General features: G+C 40.7%; 1 protein-coding gene across 1 annotated transcript in view; it reads left to right on the top strand.

Annotated features, from left to right (window-relative positions):
- Positions 1 to 21,893, top strand: part of LOC150090439 (uncharacterized) — a 111,887-nt gene that overhangs the window by 86,268 nt on the left and 3,726 nt on the right. The window contains exons 2-3 of the mRNA XM_090389884.1: positions 2,721 to 2,856; positions 12,764 to 12,909. Of these exons, the coding sequence (XP_090246010.1) occupies positions 2,721 to 2,856; positions 12,764 to 12,909 (282 nt within the window). The remainder of the gene's footprint in view (positions 1 to 2,720; positions 2,857 to 12,763; positions 12,910 to 21,893) is intronic.

Genomic DNA, 21,893 nt, shown 5'->3' with positions numbered 1-21,893 from the left:
TTAGAGTGGACTTATAGTAAATGTGTATATTTTATGTTAGTTTTTCATATATGTATTTGTTCAATTGAACGTGCAGTTCTTTGGAAACCTATATTTGAAAAAAGAAATTGCTTCAATGGACAGAACCACCTCTCGGAATCAATGATCGGTCACGAAGCATCGCAGTCAGATGGCATAGTGGATCTAAGTGCTCGAGGAGAGGCGAGCTGATAATCATAAAAACTGATTCTCATTGGGAGAACGAACTGAGAACTCGTACGGATATACTTCACGATTGGCGATAGCCAGCAGGACATTCGCAACAGGCGTTGAAACCAGTGCCCAAGTAACACAACCATAGAAATCCGATTTCAAAATTATTGATTTCAGTTTATAATTTTTTTTCTTGTATTCTACTTTCGCTCGTTTTACCATCTTTACTGGACTGGAAGTGGTTCAAAGATAGCATGCACGGTCTGCAGTTAGCATAGTACATAGTCATAATGAGTCAATCCAAGTTCCTTTAAAGATGACTCACTGCTTAAGTGACACGAACCTCTGAAACTAACCCATATTATTGTAGATGAGGCCAATTTATCAGAGCTATTTGCTTACTTAAAATGATCAACTTATACATTCGCTTCTATATTCTTCCTAAGTTGATCAACACTCCAATGTAATTGGCGCAATTTGGCCATAGTAGCCGTTGCGCTATCCCCACTCCAAAAACAACCTTTAAAGGTCTGACAGTTACGGTCTACGTGCCTTAATTTTGCACGCTCTTTCCCAACGCCCTGACATTATCCAACAGGCAACGAATCCGCAGTGCACGTGCGGTCATGACGACTTGAATCCTGGTGCTGCTGCCGTTTGCCGATTTGTTAAGGAGTGAGTTGATGATCGTGCTCCGAGTGAGGCACAACACCTTAAGCCATTTGGCCATCACACGTGAGGGCCCGTCTTCATATGGCGCAGTTAGCCACCTAATGGCGATCACGTGGCAACTATACGTTAGCGCGTGACACCAGCAAACACCTTGCCGACATTTCAGAGGGTCGTTATGTTGTCGGCGATGAAGTACGACGGCACTTTTCGGAAATTTCTGGTTGAGCTGCTGACCTCGGACGTTGTGTGGACGCTGACAATAAAAAATGAAAAACGTGGCTTATCTGGTGCTCGCTAGGTGGCAGCACATAACCGGTAGTGCAAAAAAGTTGTACAAATTGATGGCAGTAGGCCTGGCCGAGCAAGGAGATGCCTGGCGAAGCATCGTTGCCATGGTTACCACGATGACAAAGCGACTTCCTCGAAATATCTCTAAAAATGATAACGTACGCGATTACTCGTATCCAATGCCTCGGGCAGGTAGAAGAGCACAAACGGGCAACTAACTGGAATTATCGGTAAGACCGGATTAACCTCATTAATCTGGAATGTTCGGGAGGGGATTAGCCGTTATTGTGGGATGACGGTAGTTGATAATTTGAGGGATGATATTTGGCTCCGGGTTGCCACTTCGCCGGCTGATCGGGGCTGGGATCTTACATTAGCTCAGGTAAGTTTCTCAAGAATCGTCGCTCTTATCCGGATAATTAAGTGGCGCGATAATTAGCGGAAAATCAGAAACTTCCCCCGCAGCGAGTTTCGTTATTTTGCCGCCAAATCGATATCCACGACGGTGGGATGGCAGAAGGCGAAGTTAGGAGAGAAAGCTCGATGCTGAGCAGATGCGACGTCTGTTTCGTGCAAGAAACTGCATAAGTAGCGTCCCCCTGCTTGGTAAACACGGTTGTCGTACACGAGAACGCACTTAGAAATAGCGACGGACTTCGGTAAGAACGTCAGATGTTGACTGCTCCCGTCACGCCCCTTTCCGATAATTAAGTCGTTTGCTGTAAATAAATTTTTTCATGACTACGTATACTTATAATGCAAAAGACCAAATTACATCTTCATTGCGAATGTAGTTTTAAGTGGTCGAGACAAACGAAAATCAGAAGTTGCAAGATCAGGGCCCCTAGGTAGATTTGATAAGGCCACGCTCCTCTTGAAACTGAACCTTTCCACAATTACTGGCCTGCATTCATTTCATCATTAGTTTCATCCAAATTTATTCCTCAGTTCCGAATAAGTTCATCAGCATGTTTAACTGTCTCAGTCTCTACAACTGGTCTTCATTTCTTAAATCTATTGCCCGAATACTAAATATACGCCGTCAAGGGAGTGGTATACCCAAAGCAAATAAACAACGTATACCCTCGGAAAAAAAAAAATGACACGCATATTAAGACAAGCATTAATAAGCGCGTGCTCTAATAAGTACGTATAGGGTGAGCCAAAAGTTAGGGTACGCATAAGTATTAATTGAAAATATTAAACGGCAGTTTTTTGTTCGCTGTAGAGAGAAGTTATATGCATCTTAGGGGAAATAGAAACCCAACATTCAATTCTGGTAGTTACGCTTCCAAAGTAGGCTAAAATACTAAAAATTTCAGTCAGAATGAGGCAAAAGACTGCTTTGTTAGGCTATAGGACACATTTTAAAATTTTGCATCCTTTTTATATGGCCATATATATTTTTTTGGATTTGTTAAAATAATAAGAGGTTTATAAACTTTTACAGAGAAATGTTCTCCCGAATTTTGGCACAACCTGTCTATTGGGCCCTTAACTTTTTGAAAATAAACTTATTTTTTCCACCACTGTCCTTTTAACTGACTTTTGATGTGTTTTCTTTTCAGCCTTGCTAAGTGTTGTATACGGTCAGAGGTGCCGTGACTCAGAACTTAAAAAATGTATGGATGACCTTCAACTCCTCACCAATAAACAGGATTTGGCCTTCGCTCATACCGAAGACGATCTCAACATTGTGTGTTCGTAAGTGATCTTAATTCTTCTTTCACTAATACGTTTCTATTTTAGCCATCGAATGCAACAACGCGTGAATTCATCTCTCTATTTATGTGACCCCACAGCTCGTAATGCAATATGATGGAATCTGAAAATAGTCTAAACTTAAAGAAGGCTGTCCTGCTTTTTTACTTTGAATAATCTATTACAGCGGACCAGACAGCAGGTGGGCTGGCATTCCTTAATAAATTATTTTTCACCTTTTCAGCATGATGTTTACAACGTATGCTTAATAAATTCATTCGGTTCTCTTGATTTCCACATTTGCAAATCCGTTTGATCAATATCCGTATAGCAGGAATGCTATGCGGCAGAAACCAATTTACAGGGGTGGGCTGCGCCTTTCCCGATCAATGGGATTCACTTCATTCATCGCATTTTAAATGGAAATAATTTTTTTTTCGATACCCAAAACATACTTTCGTTTCTAATTACAATTTTCGTTTATTTCTGAGTGCCGATTAACTTTTTTTCTTTGACGATAATTAAAAATCTGACAAATGCTGCAAGTCCCTCCATCAGATCCTTGAATGTCTGCTCTGGGGTATTGGATAACATTTCCTCGCGAAACATCTGGTATTGCTTCCACCGTACTTACCCTGCTTGTGGCTGAAAGAAGCAGATCTTAAAAAGACAAAAGGCTGAAAAAAGACAATCAATAAAAAGATTAATAAAATGCAATCCCTGATTCTTGTGATAATGGTGTCGGGAAGCATTTGGTAGTTGGAAAATCGATGTAGCTTCGGTGGTATTGGTACTTTACTTTGAGTGATGGAATCGTTTTTTTCCGCTTTGAATGAACGATTCTCCCCACTACTCAATTTCTCGCGCCGCGTCCCTTCTTTATCGGGTGTGACGTCATACTCTACAAGTTTTTCGCCCCCTCTCTTCATTTGTCTGTAGAAGTGGACGAGCTCATCCATTTATTCCTCCTCTCGAACTGCTGATTCCGGTGGTCTCATTTAAACTTTATATTTGGGATTCAGATAAGAAAACATTACTTCTTCATCTTTTAGGAAGTCAATCTCGGCAGCATCTTTGCCCGTTTGTAGGGCGCCGTTCTTTGGCTTATCTCCATACATTTGAATTTAGACAGCGCGGGACCTCATCGGATCGCAGAAGACGCAACGCTTCCAAACTACTTTAGCGTGGGAAATGAGCTGACTTTTGACATACGTACGGCGAATTATGTTGTTTCCCTTCTAGTACCAGAGCTCGTTACGATTGTAGTTCTACTGTGTGTGTGTATAAACGGCACTGGAATTGCTTGTCCAACAGAACTTCCTGAATGATCACTTTCTGTTTACATCAGCTGGTTTTCGTATGAGAAATTCTTTGTCGAATTCTTTCGAAAACTTTGAAATTCTTTCCACTCAAAGTTAAGATAGATTACTGCAGCATGGTGACAGAGCAATGATAATTGCAGGGGGAGGATTAAACTGTTCTGCCAAACTTCTGTAGATTTTTAAGGAATTAATCAAAATTTCATATTATTAAGGTTAGTAAAATTAATTTCATAATCGTGGGTCCCAAAAATCTCGGGTTGAAACTACTTGAAATATTGACCAGCTTATATTTCATGGAGAGCGGAATGTCTGCTGATAGCCATGTACAGGTTTTGTGGATTTTGCTCAAAGATGTCTCAATTTTAAATTAATAGTAATTTGATCATGAAGTCAACAGATTTTCTAGCCGCACTATGTAGTAATTCGCAAGACTTATGAGAAATCTTCCGAAAATTCCCATCAAAATGGTTAATTAGCTTGTGTTGGTTATTTAGAATATTTACTCCAAAGCAACTATAACTAGGAGGCGTTGTCTGTGAAATGGCGTCTACAAGTTTTCCTGTTTTGTGGAATGTCTAACTGGGTCCCTGTGTGAAAAACCGCAATAGGTTCGTCCAGTGGAGAGTAGATTCCAATCCACGCTTTTCCAGATAGAGAGTAGAAATGACAACAGTAACCAACGTATCACCTTGAAGAACGAACGGTGCTGATGTTCAGTTATAATAACGGATACACAGATATAGGACTAATGATGGAATTGTTCAACGTTTCTCCTCTATGGACAAAACTTGCTTAAAATTGAAGAAATTAGTTTTTGCATGCAGTACGTTGGCAGTATGTCACGCGTTGCTTGCATTCAAGTTCAAGATGCGAATATTACGCTGGTAATATTTTTGGTGGATAATACTAGCGTGCATCGTCGCTAAATCAGACGCTTTCCATCAATCAAATTCTTTGCGAATGCACCACAATAGATGGACTTTTATTACAGCCATGCTGTATATTTAGATCCAAAGAGACTTATAATAATACAGCATAAGAGAATTTCTAATTCAAGGAACTGGAGATTTATGACCTCTTCCCAACGCATGACTGGCGTATCTACTTCCTGGTTTCATTGGGCCTATCTCGCCTGGCACACGTGAATATGTCCACAAAGTCTTCTTGAGATTTTAGTCGCAGAATGGTTTTAAAGAACAAAAGAGTTCTTCGTATAACTGAAGTCCCTGCAAAGAATCCCGCCCTCTTTTATCCACTCCTTCCCCACGGCGTTTCATTCTTGAAACTTTTCCCAAAGATCCGCGCAGCATCCTGCTTTACATGACACTATTGTGTCCTCAGACGGTTTACCGCTCAGTTAATTAAGTTTTCTGTATCGCATCCAGTGGTTCACTTCCGTCTTCGTCCGAACTTTGACGTCTTTCAACTGCGAACCCTCCATCTAGAGACAACAGAAGGAGCATGCGCTACTTCAGCGAGGCACTTTCGATCCCGATAGCTGCCCGTCTAAATGTCATAAATATCCACCTTTTGGCGTTTGAATGGAACTCCGCTAATAGCGCGTGCACTTCGGATAACATCGGCTCCGATGGAATTATGCGATGCAGACTGGAAATTCTTCGTTTCAGCGGGAGGAAGCGATGCCTCGAAGTGAGCGAGCCAAAGAGGCACAGTCAATCGAAATCGTGAAATTCTTAAGTAAGCAATTTCACCTGCAGGCCACGAAGAAGCGATCCTCCCCTCGGCCCACCCCTCCGCACAATTCTGCATGTCTCGTTCTCATCAACGCGTTTTGTTATCGAAGTCACTGGAACTGATCACATTAGCGTTACTTATAGCCATGACAACGACAGTATTGGAGTTGCGCACGTTCTCGTAACCATGACAACCCACGCACCGAAATCATAATTCCAAGAACAGAGAAAGCATCGATTTCTTTTGTTTTTTGTGTTTCTTTTGAAATTTTAAGATAAACATCTAAGAAAATGACTCCGATTTTATCTTTCTTCGGCATTTTTCTTCAGTTGCGGTTTTAACTTTTCTAACTCCATTTGGTGAGTCTATTTTTAGTTCCTGTTTATTTAGCTCAATCTTTTATGTATAAAGCCCTCTTTGTATGCAAATTAGTAATTATTATTTTTTAATTCACAGCAGAATAAAGCATTTATTGCTAAAACAGAACACCGTACAACCTTTTTGTAGGTTTTTTCATTCTTTCTCAAGTGTGTGCGCTCGTGTCTTAGTTACGTCTTGTAATTATTGAGAGAATGGCCTTAGCGAAAGGGATTTTTTGTGATCATAACCACGTACAGTCTCGCCAGCAGGACTGAAATTCGCTGACGTAACGAATAGCATTGGCAAATCGTCGGATGCCCTAACAAGTGCATTTCTTTATTTTCGTTACATCACAAAGAGGATAAGCAGTCTTCTAGCGCACAAAAAATGAGGATCTTGAAAGATTGCATTTTCGCGTAACTCCTGGTCTTCTGCCGAAATTTAATTCCTCAGATAAGATGAAGGTTTTGTGCTCTCTTGAGGTTTAAAGAGAAATTTCCATTAACTCAGGCATATTACACTATTTGCTTCTTATCTTCCGAACCTACTGCGAAATGTGAACTAATGGAATGAGCACATTTCGTTTTTTTACGAGGAAAGGCATCAAGCAAAATACAGCAATGGAAATGTATGCACTAAGTTTCCCGTTGATTAGGTACACCTTCCTAATAGTGAGTAGGTTCCCATTCAATCAACAGACAGAACAACCTGGATCAGCCATGGCATGGATTCAACGAAGTTGTAAGATGTAAAATCTTACAAATATATTATTTTATAGAAAAGTGAGATTAATTTAAAGTAAAACTTGTAATATGGCAATATGGGGGAGCGAAACCCTATAAGTCAAGAATATTACTAAGATCACTCGCAAGGGATTAAATTAGACAACGTCTATACAAGGGGAGCGGTAAGTGAAAAGCTATTAGCAACCTAGGTACACTCAACTCCCAGCTCACACAGCAACCAAACAATAGATGGCAAATGATGTCAAGTTTTATAGATCGTGAGAAATTAGCCTGCTAAAGTATAACCATAGGCGGCAAACTTCAAAGGTACAGACAGCCTGAAAAATTTTACAAATTTCTTAAAATAAGAAGTTGGATAGAGCAATAAACAGAAAGCTTGGGAAGAAGATAACATGGGCGAATTAGGACAGAGTGGAAGTTGATAAAATGAGAAAGATTGGTTAAGACTCAGAACAAGGGTGAGCCTGACACATAGGGGTAATACGGAGTTGAGATGAAAAAAGCGAGTGAACAGGGGGAGAGAGGGAGTCAGAACCCAAAGTTAGGATTCAAGTGGGTGTTTATGGAAATGAGTTAGGGGGAGACAAAGTTTAGATTCTCGTCGGCCTTTGGGAAAATGAGTTAGGACGGACAGTTGAGTTTTTGTCGTGTTAGAAAATGTGAGTAGAAGACAGAACCCAAAGTTGAGATTCATGCGGGTGTTTATAGAAATGAGTTAGGAGGGAGACAAAGTTGAGATTTTTGTTGGTGCTAGGGAAAATGAAAGAGTCAGCGGACACAGCAGTCGAGATTTTCGTCGAGATAGGCAAAATGAGTTAGTAACATGGACAGTTGAGGGTTCTGTTGTGGTAGGAAATATGTGTCAGTTAACAGTGGAGTGTTTGGTCGTGGTGGGAAAAGAGGAGGGCAGCGCCCTGGGAAGTTTTCTTCTTGAAAGAGTTCTTAATAGGTGGAGTGGAAAAACGAGGGTAGCACCCTATGAGTTTTTCCTTGAGATAGGTTTTAATAAGGTGGAGAGGAAGGGAGCGAAATCCGCAGAATTAGTAGGTCGAGAGAAGGAGCGAAAATGCGGAATTAGTAGCTCGATGAGAAGGAAGGAAGCAGCGAATGGATGGTAGCCCGAATAAAGTGGAGAAAGAACGCCAGTCCCATGCAGCCAAGAGTTCCTAAAAATTATCTGTAGCAGATGAAGGAGATCCCCAGAAGGTAGCCTGAGAGCCTAAAATGGAAGGTTGAGACCTCCCCGGAAAGGAAAGAAAAAATATAGAAGTAGGTGAGATATTATTAAGTACTGTAAGTTGACAAGGACTGTTAGTGAAACAGTATAGTGATTAATTTAAAAAAAAAGGGGTAGCACTAGAAGTAATTTGATAGATAAATTATCTCTGAAGTAAATTATATATACTAACAGAGTTATTATGTTAAAAAAACAGGTTATTGTAAAATGCAAGAAAAACAAAGGATGAGTAACAGATTAAATTGTTGTTCAAATGACTATAATATGTTAGAAGGGTAGTAAGGTTTATATGAGAATCTTTGAATGTTCTAAGGATAGGTAATTGAATATAGTGTTTGTATTGATGAAGAATTGTTGGTTCATCCGAAGGACTAATAACAAATAGAGACTTTAGGAAAGTTAAGATTGGTCTTCAGTGTATTGTAACAGAATGGTGAGAACACAGAGCTGAATGATGAAAGTAGCATATTGATGGCTAATATAAGGAACACAATTGCATCCAGGGGTAAGTGAAATAGGTATGGTGAATGTGTATAAGTGTTAGGAGTTAGGGGAAGAAGAATGAATCAGGTGTTTTCGTATAATGGTCAACTCAGATTAGCTAGTGAAGGGAAACAGGAATAAGAATAATTTATGCAAGGTATGGATTTAACTTTGTATGCATATTACATGTTTTTTTATTCAATTGTATATTATGTTGTATTGTACTTTTCTCACCATTAGAAGTAATCAATGCAGTTCCTTAAATTTCACGAGCATGTAAAACTTGACCACCCGCAGGAAGACAGTTTATTCCAGTGGTCGAAAACATACTGCCAAATGTAAACTAAAACTACCTGAGGATGCAATCTATTAATTTACTGTAATAGATTATATTTCTGACCCCTAATTTTTACTCCATTTCAATATGAAACCTTTAATAGTTTATTCGTTTTGTTCCTTTCAATCGAATATGCCTAAATTGTCTAAAATCCTTCCATCACTTGAGATGGCTACTTTCCAAGCAGTGTAATCCGCAACGTAGTCTCTCCTCATAAGATATCTCTTTGCTATTCTCACCTGCAAAGACCGTCTTTGAATCCTTTCTAAAAGCTCAACGTCTCTTTTTAAACGAAGCCTACAAACCTGAAAATGAAATTTCCCAATGCAGTCTTGTATAACAGAATTATACCTTCCTGCTTAGAAGCGTTGATAAAACGCTGTGCGCATTCCTAATCTCCTGCGTTCATTGCTCGCTGACTTCCATGTCTGACTGTATGAAAACACCAGTTCCCTTTCTTTCTTCATTTACACCCTTCATCGGTACCCCACGAAGTGCATACGTTATTCTTTGGTTATTTTCCAAATGTAGAAACATACTGCGATTTCTCGAAGAATCCATGAAACCTGTCCAAACCATTCTGAAAGAGCTCAGTCTGACTTGTCATTAGCCACTTTCCAAAAATCTTTAATCGCCTTGTCGATATCATTCAAGAAGGTCAGAAATAAGAATGGCGCTGGCATCCTGAAGAATCCAGCTTATAACCCTTTGCCTCCTCTCCTTCAGCAATCGTAATGCCAACGGACTCCAGCTTTACAGCAACATCCCATGTTTAACGGTGTAAATTTACTAAAGTTGAAGTATATAATGTGAACATTTGTTGCATACCAAGTTATTTCATCATAGATTATCAGGTTTGTAAAACAATTTTCTTCTTATAAAAGACATTCGTGATCCAGTTTCGATGTTACACTTCTCAAGATGATCCTGAGATATAATATAACCTTAATCATAAACTCCATATGTAGAAAATGCTGAATCCATACGTAGAAAAGGTGCTAGCTGTGCTTATCTGTTAATTTTCCATCTGCCTATTTTCTTAATTCAGGAAACGTCTTAAAGCAGTGGTCAGCAACCTATGACCTGTAGTTTGTTGGGATGATTTCCCACAAAGGTCGGGAGGGTCGCTAACGATGCCAATCCGGCTTGATTTTCCAGTGTGATTTGGACAGGCTTCGGTGGTGGTCGGAGAAACCGCAGTTAAGTTTTAAAACCGGAAAAGGTTTTATTTGCAATTAAAACTCCAGTTGCTTGGCAATCTGCTGAAACCGTGCAATAAAATTATTCAGTAATACCAGATGATTGTTCTGAGTGTCAAGTTATTTAAATTAAAATGTCATTGATCTTCTCTGTTTAATAAACAGAGAAGATCGATGACACTTATTTTAATTTACTAAATCTTCAATTCCGAACTGCCCACTTAGTATTGCTGGGAGCTGCAATGAGATCATTTTCAGGGACAGCCAACATCGAGAAAGAAATTGATTTGTAATGCATAGGCAGAAAGATTGATCTGCACGAATATTACAATTATTTCAAGGAAATAACTGTGCAACAGAACATTAGAGAATTATAGTCCAATTGGACTTGTAAAATCGTCAGGACGAACGGTAATGGACAATAACAAACTGAGGATGAAAACTTCCCTCCCATGATTTAAAAGCAGAAGCTGGCAACTGCAGACTCAGCAGTACGAAGAAAGCAACGTAATCCAATTTAAAAATAAAATTCCAGCTTCGTGAAACGAACAAAGGCTGGAGAAAACAAAGATGAATGAATAAAGGAAGAATTTCCACCGCATAATAGGAACACGGCAGAGAAGAATTTAATAACTTTCGCAGAAAGCGGAATAAATACAAGGCCCAGGTAAACAAGTTAGACTATACTCTATTTTTAGTACGTAACAAAAGATACGGCCAGAGAAAAATTGGGTTGCCCAATCCAGCCTTCGGTAGAGAAATGTTGGCATTCCTCTTAATGAATTCTCAGTGAAGATTGGGCAAAATTGTGCCTCATTGTATCTGCTCTTTTGATGCATACGAATTAATAAAAGAGCTATTAATTTACATATTTGCCAACCTATTTCGTTCCATAACATAATTTGGTTTTCAGTTCAACGTTACGTGCAATATGCAATTTTGTTTTCTGAAAGGTAATAAAAATCATAGCCAATAACCTGGTGGTAACTTTTTTTGAGTATTTTTTTCCATAAAGAGAAAATGTTGTTTGACCAACCTGATAAACTAATAAGGCTGTTGAACCTAAGAACCAATTTTGACATTGTACACTTCGACTTCGCAAAAGCACTTGACTCAGATCCATGCTGAAAGTTGCCGAACTAACTGGACTGTGTTGGCATTATGGAGGCAGGGGTAGTTATAAAGAGTCGTTCGTCAGAGTGAGCTTTTTCTGGGGACACTGTTGTTTCTGATCTTTTTGGTGATAATGGCAAGGGAAAAGGTACGATTTTTAAATTTGCCGATTATATAAAGGTTGGTAGGGTGGCTAACGATGCAAATCATCTGGCTTTCATTGGACAGGATTCAATGGTTGTCAGAGAAACCGCAAACTACATTTAGGAAATAATAATCCGAGAAACACTCAAGTCTCACTGCACACTTAGTGTGCAATGAGACTTTGGTGTTTTGATACAGCCAGACATGAAGTCTGGCTGTGATAAAGATTTACCGGTGATTTATCATAATATTGCATGTAGAGGAAACGGAGGTTACAGTTCTATTTTGTTATTCACATTAATAGTGGGAATGCATTTGGAACACTGTTTGGGATTGACCGTCGCTTTTTGAGAGAAGACATTGATCGTGAAAGAGTTTCCAAAGACGGGCGACTCGTCTAGCATGAAGAGAAATGGAGCGTAAATATGACGAGAGATTGCAAACGTGTGGGTTACCGATCTTGAGAAAAGGACATCTCAGAAGAGATCTCATTGAGACGCTGAGGGTGAGGGAAAGCAATTTAAATGATGGATTGAAATGTTCCAAAAAAATTAGGGAGCATAAATATGAACTAGTGTGGAAAACTAATAGACTGGACATCAAGAAATTTACCTTTGCTCAGCATGTTGTCCATTACTGGAATCAATTCCCTTCCTCGGTTTCTGAGAGACTGAAATTTAAGGAGGAGGAGAGGAGGCTAAGGTTTGATACAAATATAAATAACTCACTAAGGATGGAATGAAGAAGACTGTTTTTTCGCGCCATGTTCTTACAGTTTCGGATAACTAAAAGCAGCTTGTACACTTCTTATTGTCACTTCCTTAAACGGCCGTTTATTAGCTTGTTCTGAGAGGCCCTTTGATTTTATAAAAGGAAGTCAATCGTTTATGAAAAATGCATTCATACTAACACCCACTGTGCATTCATACCCACTATGCGGATTGATACCCATTGAATCGAGTTATACACATTTAACTTCCTTTTAGTCGGCTGTGCGAATACGAATTCAAATCAAATAAGTAAAGTTAAGTTTTATTGTTAATCGAAGAAAGAACCTCAAGAGTGAAATGCTGAAAGTATCGGAGAATGTTTTGAGAAATTCACTGAACTGTGATCCTTCCTTTTTTTTTTTTTTTGAAATAATCGTCTGTGGAAATCAATGTCATAAGCGCGAAGTGCATGTAAATGATGGGATCTGTGAGGTACTCCGGAAGCAGAAAGGAGTACTTAATTAATTAAGGAGTTATTTGTTGACATGCGTTATTTTCTTGCAGGCACCTTCAGGATGCGATGGATTGTGTCGATCGATTCACCACTGATTGCTTTGACAAAGCCCAAAGGGAAGCGTACAAGACCCTCACGAGCGGCGCTCAGAGCCTTCTGAGGGACCTCTGCACTCGCAACTCGGATTTCAGGAAACGTAAGTCGGACCACCGAAGGTCCTCAAAATCTTTATTATAATTGCAATTGTTATTTAACAGTGTACATATTATTCAGTATCTTTGCCCCTTCCACGACACCTCAATTTCTCGATTGAAGTATTCAATCCATTGCTGAAACTGCCCAGAAAAAATATTTTCTGACTGTTTCTGCACAGTTAAGTTTTCTCTTTTGTTATCAAATATTAACTTTTTTCTTATTTCTATTCAATTTTATAATTTTCCATGACAGTATGGTGGTTTCGTCACCTGCCATCATTCGGTGAGTACTGGGTTCGATTCTTTCTCTACTAGCGAATCTCTGAAAGGTCTCTTTGATCGGGGCTGAGTTATTTGTTCTCACGTGGCAGGAGTATGGTTTTCAATGAGGATACTTACAGGACTCAACCTGTCTGGTGAACGTGGGGACTTATAGCCAATATCCCCAAGTACAAGAGAAGGCTTGTTGTGCTCCAAAAAGGTGTAATGAATAAGTTCTATATGCTGGATACCGTAACAGTAATAAAGATCCGGAGTTCCCCAAGATTCTGTTCTTTCATCCACTTCCTCTTTGGCGTCAATGATCTCCCACTGACTGAAAACAGAAAATAAAATGTACATTTTCCTGACGACAGCACTATATGTTCCATATTTCACTTCGTGAATGCTGACCTCCAGGTAATTTTGTCGTATAAAATAGAATACGCTGTTCTTAGTTCTTCTTCGCCACCTGCGAAGAAGATATGTGATGTCGTCTAAATGTTTAGACGACATCACATATCTCTATTGAGAATTACTCTAAATTCCAGTCTGTATTGGCATTGGAACAGAAATATTGCTTGTTTTGTTTCTTTTTTTCTAAACAACTCACTCTCTATAAATGTCAAATCCTCCCGGCCATGGAATATTGTTTCCGAATGTGAGGCGGTCTCCGTGAAACCCCTCTCAAACTGCTGAACTCCATTCATTCAAAAGGGGGAGAGGACTGGATAATCGCGGCAGTTAGGGTAATAAATACTTAGTCTCTTACGAACTCTCTCCACTCTCTCTCATTGGCGTTCTGTGAACGTGGCCGTCGACGTCTGTCTCGCATTGTTTCAGCCAACCGGAGAGCCACAGTGGCACAAATCACCGCTGACTTCAACGAGGGAGGTGCCATAAACGTCTCCACCAAAACCATCAGGCGATCATTAACCGCAATAGGTTATGGGAGCTGCCGACCCACCAGATCCCATTGCTAACACGAAGACAGAACTCTACGCATCAATTGGGCGAAAGAGCATCAACACTGGACCTTTTTGATGATTGGAGAAGATCGGTCTCCTGGTCATGTGAGTCCCATTTCCTGTTATTTCAAGCTGACGGGAGGGTGAGTATCTGGCGGAAACCGCACGAAGCTATGCGCCTGTCATGTCAACAAGGAATTGTTCAGGCAGGTGGACAGCCGGTAATGGTTTGGGGTGTGTTCAACTGGCACACGTTGGGACCTCTGGTACGTCTAGACGCATCTCTGAACTGTCCAGGTTACGTGTACATCTTTGCAGACCATCTGCATTCCTTTATGACCATCGTGCACCACAGGGCAATGGACTCGTCCAGCAGGACAATGCGCCTCCCCACAGAGCCGTGGTGACTAGAACATAGTTTGAAGACCGTTCCACACATTTTACTACCATAGAATAGCCACCCCGTTCACCGGAAATGAACCCTGTGGAGCATCTTTGGGATGCTGTGCAAAAGTCCGTTCGAGCTTTGGATCCTCCACCCAGGAATGCGACGGAATTATGGACAGCGGTGCAGCAAGCACCAATGGAAATACCGGTGGAAGTTCAGTAATTAAATATTTCTTCGAATTAAATATTATTATTATGGGGTTTTTTCCTCCCCGTAACGGGTATTGTTACCAAGTGCATTGGAACCATGTGGTTAGTTAGTTGGTTGTGCCCGGTTACTATTGTTATTGCTGTCGAGAAACTCTCTATCTGCCCTACAGATGTTCGGGATTGCGGCTTTATGGAGTTCCATTTAAGTGTTCTCTGGGAGGCCTATTGTTGTTAGGTTGTTATGGAGGCTCTTCGGTACCATGCCGGTGGTTGACACGATGATCAGGCGCCTCCGTAGCCAGGTGGGAAGGAGCAGCAGTGCGTAGTACACACGCTTCTTGATTAGACCGGGGTTCGAACCCGTCACCACCAAATACGGAGGATGCGGAAAGGTCAGGGAATGACCACCGCATATCCCCGGAGCAATATGGCCTTAGTTGCTAATGCTCCTAAAAACCAAATAACAAACTAACAATAACAGACACGATGATCGGGATGGTCAATATTCCATATGCCACATATCTTTGACTTCCTGTCTTAGGTCTGGGTATTTCCTGATCTTTATCTCGTATGTTTTCTGGAGGTTGCTGGTGTTAGATACCGCTATGTTGATCAGGTAAGTAGCTATTTCCTTCTTTTCGACAATGGTTATGTCCGGTCTGTTGTACGGGATTGCCTTGTTCTTTATTATAGAGCAGTTCTAGTATAGTTTGTGAGTAGTGGTCTTTAGTACGGCCTGAGGTTCGTACTGGTAACATGGTTCCCTTTCTTTCTTCAATTGGAATTTTTGTGCTAGCTTCTGATCTTATCCTCGCCACCTGGTCTTGTCTGTGAGTGTACTCCTCCTGGATGATCACCATGCGTCCCACGGTGATGTGCTGGATTGCTTCCAGAACCAGGTGGCATTGACGACATGTGTCATGTCATGACTCCGGGATCCTTGGCGATGTATTTCTTGTAGTTCCTGGTGTTGATTATCTGATCTTGGATGCCGAGCATGAATCCTTCGGGCTCGATGAAGAGCCTTGCTTTCGCGAGCCAAGCGTTGGAAGCCATTTTATATATGTGGTCTTGATGGAGATCATTGTAGTGTCGGCCATGGAGTGTCTGTCTTCTTCGTCCATCTTTCTGTCTTCGTTTGCTCTATCTGTGTGACTATGGTCTGCTTGTTGAGGTTCAGTATTATGTGCCGTTTGTCTGTATTTCTTATGGCATGGTAGATTGGAGTTGAGATTTCCTGTAAGTAATCCCACAGGTTCTTTATCACCTTTTCTTGTTCAATGAGGTCAGTAAATCCCCTTCATGTGCTATGGTTAGTCTCTCGATGTCTGATTTTCGGTGGTGTTGGCGGCCCTTGGTCTTCATTTTCCTGGTCTATCTCACAATCTCCTCCAGCTCACCGTTGGACCAACACCGAGCTGGGGGAGATTGTGAGTTGGTTGTAAATCAGGAGCGTCGGCGTTGGTCCAACGCTGATGCTCCTTATTTAGGAGCATCAGTGACTAAAGCCATATTGTTCCATTTATTGTCTGTAAACTGCGTGTGTTCTGTGGTCGATTTGCTGTTTTCTGGATGAAAAACCGGAATTTCCGGGAGAAAAAAGCATGTTACACTTTTCTGAAACCGACGAACTCAGCCACATTGTGAAAGAGGGCCATAAAAGTTCCTACCGTCATCGACAGGACTCTGACTCAGGTCTTTTCCATCCGGTGTGGAGAGGACGGCGATTCTACCAACTTCGCTACTCACGAGGACTACTGGAACCGCGCACGTGTTTATGGCTGTGACTATATTCCCACCATTCAGCTTTGATTTTAGCAGGCTTTTCAATCTCTAGTATTTCTCAGTTAGCCGGGCCTTGACCTCCTTGTGTTCTAACTGGTGGGCCTGCATCATCCCCAGCTACTAATGTCTCTCCCTCTGTCATGGCTTTAATACCTTCACCGGCCTTGAGCCGGTATTTTCGTCCGACTGGATGTCCCTGATGCAATTTATGGGTCTTGAATTTGTCTAGGCCAAATTGCGTCCCGATGTCAGTGTTGAACTCTTTGGTGATCCGAAGTAGCTGTTTGAGTTGATTCTCGGTTGCGGCATAGTTTGTCCTCTATGTACATCAGGTGAGAGTTAGTGTAGTAGTAGTAGTAGTAGTGGCATGTGATGCAAGAAAGCAAATGTATGAGCTTATGCAGCATCAGCCAAAAAAAAAAAAAATAAAATAAAATAAAATAACACCATTCCCTCCAAATGCCTGTCCAGTTCCTCCTTAAATTTATTCTGTGGGGGGGGGGGTTATTATTTTTATGGGGATAGAATTCTGGGGGAATAATAGTTCGTGTATGTCTCCTCTGGACTGGCTGAGTATTCAGAATGACTCAATACTACACATGATAAACATATACAAATTTGTTTATTTCACAGTAGAGAGAGAGAGAGAGAGAGAGAGATAATCTTTATTACCCTTCACGGCCATAAAGCCAGGGGCTTACATTTTCCCAAACTTCCGGGAAAATTGAACAATTATTTACAAAACGGTAATTTTACAAAGAAAACATTATAATACAAAGGAGAGAACTCCTTACGAGAGTTAATCTGATTGAGCTGGCTTAACATCGAGATAAGAGCACCAGCTCAATCAGACAGGAACAGATGCAAGGTACACATCAGTCATTGCTGATGAGTCCTACTCGTCATAATTTTTTTCCGGTAAGTCCGGTCAGCAGCGAATTTGTTGAGGTCGGCGTCCAGTGCCTGGGTTTGCTTGAGCATCTGCTGAGGAAGGAACCTGTCCGAGAGATGGAGTCGTGCTGAATGCGAGTAGAGCTCGGGATTGGCCCTAAGGGCAGCAGGGGGGATCCTCCAGCCACCGGTATCCCAGAATGAAGGTGTTGCCATTATGCCTGTTATCATCTTGACTGTTGCTAGGAGGCGTTGGTCGTCGACTAAGGTGGGAAGCCGTGGAATTCCGAGAGAGTTGGCAAGCTGCGTGGTACGAATCTGTATATACATTATATACATTATATAATGTATATACATTATATATACAGTATGTATATACAGTATATACAGTATATACAATGTATATACAGTATATACATTAAAGAATGGTATCATACAACATCAATTGGTATAATGTTAATAACTGGCATTATATGTGTGTTAAGATGTAAAATTAATAGCAAATGATATAATATGTCTCTTCGTGTCTTTCTGCTTTTTCTCCTTCTGGTTTAGGTTACATCTCATAACATTATTTTTACTTTCTAACAGTTAAACTTCCCAACTAGAATTACCTCAGTGGGCTTAACACCTCTATGGATATTGTCCTAGATTTATAAATCCCCGCTATAATCTTTCATTAATTTATCCCTTCCAAAATAATTCAATCTTAATATCTTGTAACGTTCAAGTACATAGAACACCTTTACTTCTTAACTTAGAACATTCCAGTCTCAAGTACATGTATCTAAATCTTCCTTGCTTTAACTTATCCTTGAGATGAAGTACATACATCTATGAACCCTTTTCTTCCTTTTATACTAATCAGTACCAAATCTACTATCAACTAAATAAACATTTTTCTAAAGTCCTTCTCTTCAAATCTAGCTTAAAATTATTATCTCGTACTTACATATTAACTTAGGGAATCACTCTTTACACTACCTTTTCTCAGTTCAGGGGCGACCATCATCAACAGCATAGGGCATCATCAGGCTCCAACTGGAATTTTTCATCGGCAAAGTACTGCTGTTCATCTACAGGGATTCTCCTACGTTCAGGAACTCGCTCTTCTTTACATACGGCTATTAAATAAGTTGCTCCGGCCTGCTTTTTGGGCGTCTGATCAGTTCGACGAAACTGGGAAGCATAATAGGATTATCAGGACTCTTCTTATTGCTTTATTAAGAAGCCTGGCTATGTAGCTCTTCCTTATCGTTCTATGGTGAGGCTTTTCGATCCCTTTTTACTCAGCTCCAGCATAGGTGTTTCCATCTTTCAAGGATTATCTCCTTCCTATTTCAACAACTCTTAAACAGCATCTCCCACAACTCATTACTCTGGCTGCTACTTTCTGGCGATTCTCCCGGCACTTCTCGGGATTTCTTTCCAGCCGCACATCACTCAGGCATCTCCACGGGAACTCTCAAAAACTTCCAAACTGCCAAAACTCACAACTCTCCCACAAAAAACCTTCCTCACTCCTTTCTTGCATCTGCCTTTTGTTTCAGCCGCTCATTCTATTTTGATCCAATCGTCGTTCGCTCTCCATCATCTCATTATTCTCATTCGCTCTCTCCCACTTCTTCCGTTTTTCTTGGCCCTTCCCTCTCCTGGGGTAACTTCCTGTTTACAAAATTTCCAGCAACTTCGATGAACTTAGGGCGTCTAGAAATTTCTAAATATTTCCTTGTGATCATTCCCGATTCACTTACCGCCATTAGTCCACTCTGTTTTTTCTCTACCGCTCCTTGAAATTAATAAGTGCTCAAGGAGTCGGTCTCTTTCATCTAGCGGCTAGCCATTACCACAGGTGTATGTCGCATCCAGGGTCTCCTTCACCCTCTTAGTTCTTAAAATCTTTCTCTCCACAAGGGGGAGTCGGTTCCCTTGTTCTTTCCTTCCAAAGAGCTGCTCACTTTCTGTTTATGCGACCATGAACTGGCCTTGCGGTGCTCCCTTTGTACTAGTGTTCCAGTGCTCCCATTGTCTTGTGTACCGTCCTGCTACCCCCCGTTGTTACGTTAATCTTCCCCTACTTGACTGTATGGTACAGAGCGATCGCAATCTAAGCTGAAAATCATCCTATGTAAATAATATTATTTAATATATACATATTTTTTCCTTGTTATGTTATAATTTTTATAACATAACATTCCCTAGGATAAGTGTAAGAATTTTGTTCTTACAATTCAACCTATCAACTTCCACAACGACAGATGGAAGTTTGTTCCAGCAATTAACCACCCGCTGGCTAAAGGCAAATTTCCGCACATCTATTCTACATCTGTCCTTTCTTAATTTGAATTTATGCCCCCTTAGGTTCGTAATCTGAACAAGTGGAAGGATCCCATCAGAATTCAGCGTGCTGAACCCATTCAAGGCCTTATACACCTCAATCAGATCACCGCGAAGGTGCCTAGTCTCCAGCCACTGCAATTTGCAGAACTTAAGCCTCTCTTGATAAGAGGATCCCTTCATTCCCTTCACCAATCTTGTTGCCCTTCTCTGTACACGCTCAAGTAAATCTAAATCCTTCCTAAAATGAGGTCTCCAGACCTGTACGCAGTACTCAAGGCGTGGCCTGACCATTGCCTTATACAGAGGGATAATCACCTCCTTTTCCCTGCTAGCAAAATTCCTATATATCATTGACAAAACCCCATGACCTGCCCTGGCAGCCTGTCTGCATTGCTCAGAAAACTTCATATCTGCCTGCACAATTACTCCCAGGTCTTTTTCATTTTCTACCACCTTAAGTGTAGTAGCACACAGTTGGTACGTTTCTCTGGGGTTATTTCTACCCATATGCAGTACGTTGCATTTGTCAAGGTTAAACTTCAGTTGCCACTTCTTAGCCCATCTGCCCAAATTATCTAGATCCTGTTGCAGTAGCACACTGCCATTACTGTCATTAACAACCCTGCCAACCTTTGTATCATCTGCAAACTTCGACACTAAGCCTGATATACCTTCATCAATATCATTGATAAATATACAAAACAACAGTGGACCCAACACGGAACCCTGTGGGACTCCACTAATAACATTAGTCCAAGAAGAGCAGCACCCATTGATTACCACCCTCTGTCTTCTCCCACTTAACCGTCCTTTTATCCATTGTAGCAACTTACCCTTAATACCATTCTCCTCCAATTTGTACAATAGTCTTCCATGCGCAACAGTGTCAAAAGCTTTCCTGAGTGTACAGGTTGTTCCTCCCATCTTTTAGAATATATCCGTACTATCTGTTATTGAGCATGATAGCTTGACTGCCAGACAGAACCATAGTGGGCTCAAGGCATCTGCCTGAAAGATCCTCTTCTGATGGACGCATTATAGCCTTAGATGCTAATGCGCCATAAAACTCTAAAACAAAACAAAACAAAACAAAATCTTCTGATGGATATCAGTGTAGTTGTGATGTTCTTGACCTTGATGGTGTCCTTCATTTTGCCGTGGTTGCTTCTAGGAAGTATGTCAGTGTCTGGTTTGTTATTAAATTTATTATCATTATTTATTATATTATTATTATTAAATATTATTAACTATTTTAATTTAAAAATTTCCTGTGAAAACGCAAGAGCTTGTGAAATAAACAATTGTTCTGTTTTTTTGATGTTTTCGATTGTTTAAAATCATGGAATAAATAAACTGTTTTTTAAAATTTGGATATATTTTATATTGTCCACAGAAAGATATCTGGTCGGGCAGAAAATCCTTTCTGTCCTCCCCTGAGATCGACTAACTCAGCTATAATGTGAAAAAAGCTGATAAAAGTTCCTCGCCTGATTGTTGCGCTAACTTCGTTGAATGCTGATCGCTGTAACCAACTTCGACTCTACTGGGCTCTTGTCTGTCCTAAGCTCGATTATCCTTCCCAGATTTACGCTTCTTCTAGGAATAGTGCACTTCGATGGTTAGATCCAGTCCACCACCAGCAATCGCCACATTAGCTGCCCTAAAATGGGGAACTTTCTGAGCCATCCTGGCTGAAGTGTATATTTCACCTTGTCCTAGGTGTGCTCCGTGGAAGTTAAATCTGGGGATTATTGTAAATTGGTGGAACAAATCATTATAAAAAAGATACTGTATGTGTTTGTTCGATATGATGGTTGGTTGTTTCTTTCTGGAATTCGGTGTTATTGAAGGAAAGAGCGCTGTTCTCAGGATGTATGGGCTTGATGTTGGGTTGATACAGCACCTTCATTAAGATTGCAGGCCTGTGATGGGGAACGGATTTCTCTACCATAAACCTCTGTTCATACGGTGACGTGCAGAGTTCTTGACTCCTGTTACATGTCTCAGGAAGCGAATAAAGTCGTCGCTAACTTCCAAACAGATTTGAGGCTCTGAGATTGGAGACTAATGTCAATCGGATCTTTCCTGGCACACCATCGTTAAACACTGACGACAATGGTATGGCACGAGAGGTGCACGTAGCAATG

Source organism: Mastigoproctus giganteus, chromosome 2 (assembly GCF_048544385.1).
Source record: "Mastigoproctus giganteus isolate SK-2022 chromosome 2, ASM4854438v1, whole genome shotgun sequence".
Classification (NCBI taxonomy): Eukaryota; Metazoa; Arthropoda; class Arachnida; order Uropygi; family Thelyphonidae; genus Mastigoproctus; species Mastigoproctus giganteus.
The sequence above is the reverse complement of the archived record's forward strand: the minus strand, read 5'-3'. Positions and strand labels throughout refer to the sequence as shown.